This window comes from Squalius cephalus, assembly GCF_949319135.1.
Source record: "Squalius cephalus genome assembly, chromosome: 13".
Taxonomy (NCBI): Eukaryota; Metazoa; Chordata; class Actinopteri; order Cypriniformes; family Leuciscidae; genus Squalius; species Squalius cephalus.
The window spans coordinates 38,583,136-38,593,697 of NC_137134.1; the positions used below are offsets into that span (position 1 = coordinate 38,583,136).

The 10,562-nt window shown below is 37.8% G+C and overlaps 1 protein-coding gene across 1 annotated transcript; it reads left to right on the top strand.

Moving 5' to 3' along the window:
- The first annotated feature begins 98 nt into the window (after positions 1-98).
- Positions 99-8,278, top strand: arl8a (ADP-ribosylation factor-like 8A). Its single transcript, XM_079891094.1, has 7 exons — positions 99-354; positions 1,556-1,636; positions 2,467-2,540; positions 2,852-2,945; positions 3,024-3,091; positions 5,240-5,310; positions 5,442-8,278. Exons 1-7 carry the CDS (start codon positions 232-234, stop codon positions 5,489-5,491), a joined length of 561 nt encoding a protein of 186 aa, XP_079747220.1. The 5' UTR covers positions 99-231; the 3' UTR covers positions 5,492-8,278.
- Positions 8,279-10,562: the final 2,284 nt, after the last annotated feature.

Consider the following 10,562-nt stretch of genomic DNA (forward strand, 5'->3'; position numbering starts at 1 on the left):
TCTCTCCGTGTTATACAGTATATCTGACATCTGTGTCGAAAACAACCGATGACGTCAGCGGCGTGTCTCCAGCAGGGGGCGCAGGCGCGAGTCGAGCGTGAGTGCGCATGCGCCGTGTCCCGCATTGTTTGGATCAGCTGTGCGTGGATCATCTGAAACCCCACCCAATGAGGAAGACGATCCGTGAGCAGCAGACCCGAGCCGCAGCCGAACCCCAGCCGAACCCGCACCATGATCGCGCTCTTCAACAAGCTGCTGGACTGGTTCAAGGCCCTGTTCTGGAAGGAGGAGATGGAGCTCACGCTGGTCGGGCTGCAGTACTCGGGGAAAACCACTTTCGTCAACGTGATTGCGGTAATCAAGCGTTTCATTACAGGCCTCGGTCGAGGAACGGGTCGCGTGACTGACGCGCGCTCCGGATTATAGAGAGATCGGACTCGATATCAGCAGAATCATAATGTGTGCGATGATCGGATACAGTGTAGAAGAGACAGCGATACTGTAGATCAGATGCTACATCACTAGATACAGTGTGTCACTTACAGAATCATCAGACCATATGTGTCGGATAAAGCATCTTTAGCAGAGGCATCAAGAACACTGTGCTGAACATCAGACACAATAGATCAGATTTAACATTCAACACGATGTAGAAGATACAGCAACAACAACATCAGACACAGTGTAGCAGATGCAGCATCATCAGATTCAACATTAGCGTCAGAAGATCAAATATGATGTGTCAAATACAGTTTCATCAGGTCAGATACCGCGTTATTAGATATAATGTATCACATAGTTCATTATCAGATCAGATCAGACAGACTGTGTCATATTCATCCTCGCTAGATACAGCAGATGATCAGATCAGATTCAGTGACATCAGACAAATATTGAAGACACAGCATCATCAGATACAGTGTGTCCGATCAGAAACAGTGGGTTAGATACATCATCAGACAGAAGATACAACAACAGCATCAGATACAGCTTTATCAGATCAATGTATCATATTCCTGCTCGTTAGATTCAACGTTTCAGATACAACATCCTCAGATCAGCAGATTCAGCGTCACCAGATCACATATGACATCATCAGATCACATATGACATCATCAGATCACATATGACATCATCAGATCACATATGACATCATCAGACACAGTGTGTCATACTTTATAATCAGGAACATGTTGTGCATCAGTAGATCAGATACAGTAATGAAGAAGAGAGCAACATCAGACACAATGTGTCAGATTCAGCATCATTATTTGTTTATCTGACACAATGTATCGCATCAGACACGTTAAACATCATCAGAACTATTCAATCTGGACACGATCTCACAGCGATCACATGACATGTTGATCAGCTGACCCAGTTTCTCAACCAATCAGCATTCTGTCTAGTCGGAGGCATGTTCACGTGTTTGAGACACACACACACACACACTCAGGAAGGTCATTGGTGCGTGAATCCAGGTGTTTAGGGCCTGTGAGTGAGTGAGTCAGGTGTCAGTGACATCACTTCCTGTGTGATCTCTCTCATCCTGCAGTCGGGGCAGTTCAGCGAAGACATGATCCCTACGGTCGGCTTCAACATGCGCAAGATCACCAAGGGGAACGTCACCATCAAGGTCAGGCCATCGTCACATGTTCTGTGTGCAACCCGTGCGGATTCAGCTAACAGAGATTCACAATTACAATGACTATTTACCCTTCATCCTTCTCTCACACTTCCTAACGCATCTTTCCCTCGCGGCTCACAATCACCCCAAGCCCTACAATTATACTGTTTGTTTTTTGTCCAGAAAGCTTATTTTATTTCATTTTGATGATATTTTTTAATGCATTTTTTTGTGGAGATTTACATTTTTTTTTTATTATTTACCTTTAAATGACTAGATTTTATCAATAAATAATAAATAATTTGTAATTTAAGCACATTCTTTCAACTTAAATTCAAAATAACTCACAATTTCATGCATGACCATTTTAATTCAGCTCTAAATATCTGACACTGGGAGTCTTCGACCTCTTGTGGATAATAATAATATAAGATGATATTTCATGACTCTAGATGGCGCTATAGCTCTATATGAGCTGTTCCTCTGGGTCCTAAAGCCAGTTTTTCTTCAGTATTTATTCAGATACACATGTAGACATTATAAAATACATTTTCTGGTGAAGTTTTAGCAGTTTTAGTTGCGGTTTTTCTATGTGCACTGAAGCATTCCTCACACTCACTCATTCCTGAGGGGTCAGATCGAGCCGAGAGGGAAGGATTTGTTACTTTTTTAAATTTCAACCACAAAACTCCTCGAATCCATCACATTGTTTTTGTGTGTGTATTCTTGGTTCAAGTGTGACAAAAGTCCTCTGATGAACACTGAATAATAAAAAAGAGTTTCGGGTCAAAGTGACCCGAGGGAAGGATGATTATGTGATTGTGTGTGTTGTGCTGCAGTTGTGGGACATCGGCGGCCAGCCGCGCTTCAGGAGCATGTGGGAGCGGTACTGTCGCGGCGTCAGCGCTATAGTGTGAGTGTAGAACCCTCTTTCAGTTCAGTTCCATTCATGTTTATTTGTACAGCGCTTTCCACAACACACATCGTCTCACAGCAGCTTTACAGAGAGTGCATGAGTCCACATTACAGGTTACAGTGATCTGATATCAGAGGAAATGTCTGAGTTATGCATTTCAGAAATCTACATATACAAAATCACAGTTAGCTAAAAAAAAAATGTAAACTATGTAATTTAATGCAGAAACAATGAGCTCACTGAAGTAATGAATACTTGTTCTTATATACTTACTATTAACAAATGGTTATGATTATGATGTCCTGCAGGTACATGGTAGACGCGGCCGACCCCGAGAAGATTGAGGCGTCCAAGAACGAGCTGCACAACCTGCTGGACAAGCCTCAGCTGCAGGGCATCCCCGTGAGTCCCGACTTATTATTATTATTATTATTATTATATCACTGTGACGTGATCCTGAACGTGTCCGTCTGCCCTCAGGTGCTGGTTCTGGGAAATAAGCGAGATCTTTCCGGAGCTCTGGACGAGAAGGAGCTCATCGAGAGAATGTGAGTTCACACACACACACACACACCTCCGTCATGTGATCAGATCCGGTCGCGACACTAATGTATGACGTCAGCGATTACGCTATTTTTAGGTAAACAAAATATTTCAGCCAAATAATTCCAGATAATTCAGGAATGGGGAATATTGTTGTAATCAGACGAGTTTCAAGCTTTGATAGCCGTGTTGCAGAAATTCCAAATATCATTTTTGATGTTGCCTATTTTTAAAAGCATTTACCAGTAATTGACAAATAAATAATTAAAAAAAATATATATTTAATTTTCAGTAGTTATTGCCAGAAAATAGCAAAATTTTACTCAGAAATATTTCAAAGTTTACTAACGGAGCTGATAAAATTGCTAATTTTTATATTTTTTGTTGATGAGAGTATGACAATTTGTCTTTCACTCAGTTATAATTTATTTATTTATTTAAAAATACAATAAATCATTCTTTTTTTTAATATTTAAAAATGTAAGTAAGCTTTAGTATATATTGCTAGAAAATAGTGAATTCACATCAGTGTTTTATTTAAATAAGTTTAGAAATTTGCTAACAGTGTTGCAAAAGTACAACTTTCATTACAGATTTTTAAAAAACACTGACAAATAATTCAGCATGCAGAATATTTCTTTCCCTCAGTTATAAAATATATATATTAAACATCATATGGCCAACCCAATACTGCTTCATTCCAAAGAGGTTTGGAAAATCGTTCACAAAAAGTGTAAGATTTCTCACATGTGTCAACATTACTCATCAATATGGAATAACCCTTATGTTAAGGTAGGGAAAAAGCCCTTGTTTTGGGGACAATGGTTTAGAAGTGGAATACGTACCCTAAATGATTTATTTAGTAATGATAAGCTTTTATCTTATAACAGTTTAAAAGAAAAATTTAATTTCATGGGACAAGAAAAGAATGTTTTAGAAAAATTTTGTGAATTACCAAGACCCCTTCAAAAATCATCTAAATTTTATCAACTCAGTTTAAGGATTGGTGATAAGAACTGTGAAAACTTGAGATTGATTTGGCAAAGAGACATTAATAGTGATATAGACAAGGACATCTGGGACAGAGTTTTGTCCTACAGCGGAAGGTACATAAGGGAAGCAAGAGGTAAATTTATCCAGTATAAGGTATTACACAGGTATTATTATACGCCAGTTCGACTTTTTAGAATGGGTTGTTTGAATGATAATAAATGCTGGAAATGTAAACAAGAAACTGGCACATATATTCATGTTCTTTGGCAATGTTCTAAGATTCAACCTTTTTGGGAAATTGTGTTGAAATATCTTGGAGAATGTTTGGGATTTGACCTTCCATTTTCATCAAGGATTTGCCGTTTAGGAAATAAATCTGAGATTCCTCAGATTAAAAATAATGAGTTTTCCCTTGTTACTGTAGGTGTAATTACGGCAATACGATTGATACTTCGATTTTGGAAAGATATTCAATGTCCTTCATTAAAAATGTGGATTGAATTTATGATTGAGAATGTATCATATGAAAGAATGTTAGCTAAGGTGAACGGAAATCAAATAGATGTTGAGATGTGGGAGAACTTTATTCAGATGGTTGCCTCGAAGGATGACTGATACTGGACACATGATGGAGTTGAGACTTGCCTACACTGTTGTGCATTGAAATGTAAATTCTATAATTAGTATTATTATTTATTATTATTTTGTCTGGTTTTTTTTTTTTTTTTGCTTGTTTTGGTATGTTTTATGTATTAAGAAAACCAATAAAAACTTCATTTATAAAATATATATATTAATATTTTAATGTGTTTAAAAATACAAGAAATCATTAAGTTAACATTTTTTATTTAATTTTCAGTATTTATTACTACAAAATAGCTAAATCACATCAGCGTTTTAATCAGAGAATTATTAAAAGCGTGTGGAATATTGTATTTCCCTCAGTTATAAAATATTTATATTTTTAATGTATTTAAAACTACAAGAAATAAGCATTCCCAGAGTAACAGATGGCATGAGAAGTGAAGAAACGGTTGAAGGTGAAGTTTTAAAGCGCCTGTGAGGCTTAAAATGCCACATTAAAACATTCTATATAAATATGAGTAAAGTTGATTTTAGATGCGATGGATATAATCTGACATGTAACGTGTGATCTACAGGAACCTGTCGGCCATCCAGGACAGAGAGATCTGCTGTTACTCCATCTCCTGCAAGGAGAAGGACAACATCGGTAAGACTGCGCTAAAATACACTTTCACACCAGATGCTACTGTACCTTTAAGACATCAGTGAGCTCTGTGATTGGCTGCTCATAGTTTATCTGGGCGGGGCATATGTTAATGAGCGTGTTGTGCGTTCCAGACATCACACTACAGTGGCTGATCCAGCACTCACGAACCCGGCGGAGCTGAGGAGGCGGAGCTTGCGTCTGATTGGAGGAACCACATCATGTGATCTACTGTATTTTAGGCGCTCTTGATTTCATTCTAAACAAACAAGCATCCGCCCCTCCTTATAAACTAATTCACATCATTTACATTGTTTATTTTTGTTTTTACTTGAATGTGCTTTTTTAACAGTTCATCATGAAGTCCGGACGTGTCACATGACACGTTTCGTTCGTGCGCGTCGCTCTGCGTGTTTTTTGCTCGGGGACTTGATCAAACCTTAACCGACGCCCACAGCATCTGGTCACGTGATTCACGGAGGCCGCCATCTTGTTTAAACGTCGTGAGAACGTTCACTGGGAGAATTCTCCAATTTTCACTGTTTTAGCATCATTAGCCTGTTAGCGCGACCTGCAACGAATGTGACATCATCGTAAAAGTGACGTAAACGGCTTTGTTGACATTAACAGTCATTTACGAAGTCAACTTTTAATCATTCAACAAAGTTGTGCGTTTGCGACTTCATTGTTTTGAAGTTGATGTAGCGAAGTTGACTTTGACAGAGTCTTTTACGAAGTCATTCCCACCAATGTGACATCGTAGGTACAGCTGTGACATCATCTAGGTTTGCGCTAATCGCGTAACGTTACGAAATCTGTCGTTTTATCAGAAAGCACACAAATCCGTCTGAAGATTTTTAACGTGTCCGGATGAAGGTTTTATACGTTTCCTCCAAGTCGCCGTGACGACAGCGTTGTGTCGAAGACATTGGTGGGTTGTCATGCCAACTGCGTTCCCATTGCGTCGAGTTTTAGGAAAGACCCGCGGATCATTGCGCAAATAAAGACAGCGGAGATGTGACGAATATCGTGCAGCTGGCGTCCGACGCTGGTCATATTGGGGAGGTTTTTCTCGCTTTATTTCGTTTAGTTTTTTGTCGCATGTGTGGACGTTTTTGGCCTAAATCGTAGGGGTTTATAAACGTGTCGGTAGATTATACATATGTAAATTTACATGTTTTTTCATTGTTTTTGGTTGTTTTTGCCATATTTTTACTCATGTTTTTTCAGTGTTTTTCAACTGGATTATGTAAATAGCAACTTAAACCAAATGAGATCTCCCGACGTTTGTCCTGTTGTGATTAGCTTCCTGAGATAATAATCATAATAATCATAATCATAATAATAAAGAAGACCCCGCTCATATTCACAGCAGTCTGAACTAACGGATTGTGAGTGTGAGTGTGTGTGTGTGTGTGAGTGAGTAAGTGAGTGAGTGATTGTGTACACTAGAATAATATTTACTTTATAATTGCAGCCAGTTTATTCTGTTGATTTTTCGCAACTGCAAATCATTTTATATTCATATCCACTAATGTTTTGATTTGTTATGATTTCATAGGGTGCGCGTGCATCTAAACCTTGTCTACACGAGAGCGAACGACGCAATGCGACAAAACGCAGATAATCAACAAAGCTACACTGCTAGCACAGCGGCTAGCTTAAAGCCGGTTACAAAGTTGACTTTGACGTTCATGTGATCACTCTGGTTACCGACGTTATTTACACTACAACTGCTAACTTGGTATTAGCATCATTGTCATTGAAAAGTGACGTAAACAGTATTAAAAGTCATTTAACGAAGTTGTGCGTTTCTGACATAGACAGCTTTATTATAATACGATAAAGACGATGTAACGAATTTGAATATTCCGCGTCTTTAAGAAGTCACCTTGATTTGTTTATTATGGACTTTATTGAGAGTCAACTTTGTTGATTGTTACGTTTTAATCAAGCGGTGAAGTGGTTTCCAAGCGCACAACTTAGTTACGCAACAAGAGGTTCGTAAATTACTATTGAAGTTCACTTCGTAATGACTTTGTCGAAATTAACTTTTTTTTTTTAAAGCATGCATTTAATGAATGACAACTTTATTATAATGAAGCCGATGTAGCGAAGTAGACTTAAAGTCCTTTATAAAGTCACGTTTTGTTTATATTGAATTTTTTTGTAACAAAGTCATTTGCGAAGTCAACCTAACGAAGTTCTGTTCATAATATAGTCAAGTGATAAAGTGGTTTGCAAGCACACAAATTACACAACACCAAGTTCGTAATGACTTCGTCAAACTAACGAAGTCAACTTTGTTGATAATAACAACAATTTACAAAGTCATCCTAATGAAGTTCATAATCTATTCGCAACATTGTTACGTGAGTTTGTGAATGACTTCGTAAAAGTCACTTGTGAAGTCATTCTGACGATGATTAAATGTCGCGAGCGCTTTGTTGATTATAACGGCCTTTTGTTGTGTTGCGTGACTCGAAATTCGATTTCTGCTGCTCATATTTCCACCTGTCACCAGTTCATCTGGACTCTCATGATCTTCTGAATGTGTGTTGGTTAAATTATTTTTTCATGTCTTAATTAAATGTGGCCATAATGTTTCTTTTGATGTGTCATTGTTTTAATTGTTTGTAGCAGAGTCGCTCTTTTGTTTGCTGGGGAATCACGTGACTTTACACTGGTGTCCCGCTGCACGGCTCATTATGGGATGGAGCAGGTTGCCATGGTTACTGTATAAACCGAGTTGTGATTGGAGCGCGATTCTTTTATCCCCTCTTTATATGGACCAGACAGTAACTTTTTACAGCAGTCAGTCACATAACAAGTGTTTCTGTACAAGACTCCATCAGTCGAGTTGTTCATTTGGGATCTTTCTATTCTCTCGTACTCGCGGTGATAACTGTACATGTTGTTCTTGTTATTTACAGATTATTTAAAAATGAAATTAAATGATTTCCCTATCAGAGCCGCTGTTTCTTCTTTCTTTCAGTCAAGATGTGTTTGATTTCATTTTAATTTGGGTCTAGTTCAATGATACTGGATAGGAAATGTACTTTCATTTAATTTGGAATTTAATTTTGTGCTGTTGATGTTTAGCCTTCAGAAAAGCATACTAACATACTATATTTCTGCAGGATGTAGTATGTACTGTGCAGTATTTTTTATTTGTCTACTTGCATACTACTCCGTGATCTACAGCACTACACCTTGTACTGTATCCCACAATGCATTGTGCTCAACCTTCCCTTGTTTAAGTGTGCACTGCAGTATAAGATACACACTGAGAAGTAAACAGCAGCAGTATGCGAGTCTTCATCGTCACCAGCAGAGGTCAGTCGACACATACAAATATTTCTCTCATTATTTATTAAATAAGACTCTGTGCAGTTTTTACTCAACAGAACGTTTATTGATGTGACGACAACAATAAAAATTGTTCATTAAAACATTATGTAATTATGAACCGAATTTTAACTTTATCTGTTAAATTGAAAGTAATTAATTTAGTCCCTAAAGAAAGGCTTTTATTAATTGATTTCAGACTGAAATGGCAGATCACAGATAATCTCCGTAGCAACAACAAACACTGACGTATCGGTGAGTTTCGCGCTCTTTTTATTTATTTATTTTATATATTTTTTATTTCAATAAATAATCATTTTCAACAAACAGCAACAAAGACATGCGGACCATCACAAACAGAATAGTATTATTTATCACAATAAAAATGACATTTCCCAGGGATAAACAAACGCTCGCGTAAAAGACCGAGTCGGACCGGTCCAAAACCGACAGCAGGGTCTGACGGGATGAAAAGCTGGCTTTAGTAAATTAAATGGGATTGTTTGAGCTCATTCATCCCGTCAGACCCCTCGCTGATGTTGGTTTTGGACCGGTCCGGTTGGCTCCGTTATTCAGCTGGTAGGATGTGAGAAGGTCAGAGGTCAGAGTGTTGTCATGGAGACGGTGCCAGCGTGACCTGCAGGATGTGTCACCCATAGACATATTTTGCATGTATTTATTATGTCTATGGTGTGACCCACCGAGCTCATGCCAGCGGACCCTGCGGTCGGTTCCGCCGAGCCCAACTATGATCGCAATTTCCATTGAACTCTATTGGAAACGACGGAACTTGCGACCAGCTGGCTTTGGGAAACGCAGGCCTGATCGGGTTTCCACGGCGATCTCACACAGAGCTTCAATCTTCCTCAGTGGAACAAAACAAACAGTGTGTCAGAGCCGTCAACCCACACAAAACACACACACAACTCTTAAATGAATATATAATGAACACACACTAGGGTCTCTGAGGAGATTTTCACCAAACGTATTTACTTTGTGTGTTTTTACCTCAAAAATATTAAAATGCGTTTTATTATCGGACACTGTAGTTCTATTGAATGTGAATATGGTGTATTTGAATGGTATTTTGACCTGTTGTTGTGCAGTTCTGTGCTGGTGATCATTCATGATTTCACATCTGTGAACAGAACCAGCCTCTGTGAGCTAGTGTGTGTGGGCTCTGAGTTTAAGGACAAACTGTCCCCAGAAGTCAGATAAATGTGACAAAACCTCCTTTTGTGGACAGTTCATGTGGGAAAATTGATTTGTTTAAAAATAGCTGGAATGTTTGAGTTAGTTTCACAGTTAGCCATGATATGTGCATATTTTTGTGAAAAAAAATCAGGAATTTTGTAATTTCACTTTGTGCTATAGATGCGTAACATTGATTGTGTAACATTAACTACATTGATCTATTGATGTTTTCAGACTGATGTTTTTTACTTTTCTGATGTAGCGAGTAACACATTATAAGTAACATGCATTACGTAATCAGATTACTTTTCTGATGTAACAAGTAACACATTATAAGTAATATATATACGTGATCAGTTTTTGATGTAACAAGTAACACATAAGTAACGTGTGTTACGTAATCAGATTACTTTTTTGATGTAACAAGTAACACATTATAAGTAATATATATTACGTGATCAGTTTTTGATGTAACAAGTAACTATAAGTAACGTGCATTACGTAATCAGATTACTTTTTTGATGTAACAAGTAACACATTATAAGTAATATATATTACGTGATCAGTTTTTGATGTAAGTAACACATAAGTAACGTGCATTACGTAATCAGATTACTTTTCTGATATAATGTGTTACTTGTTACATCAAAAACTGATCACGTACAGTAATATATATTACTTATAATGTGTTACTTGTTACAAGTAATATATAT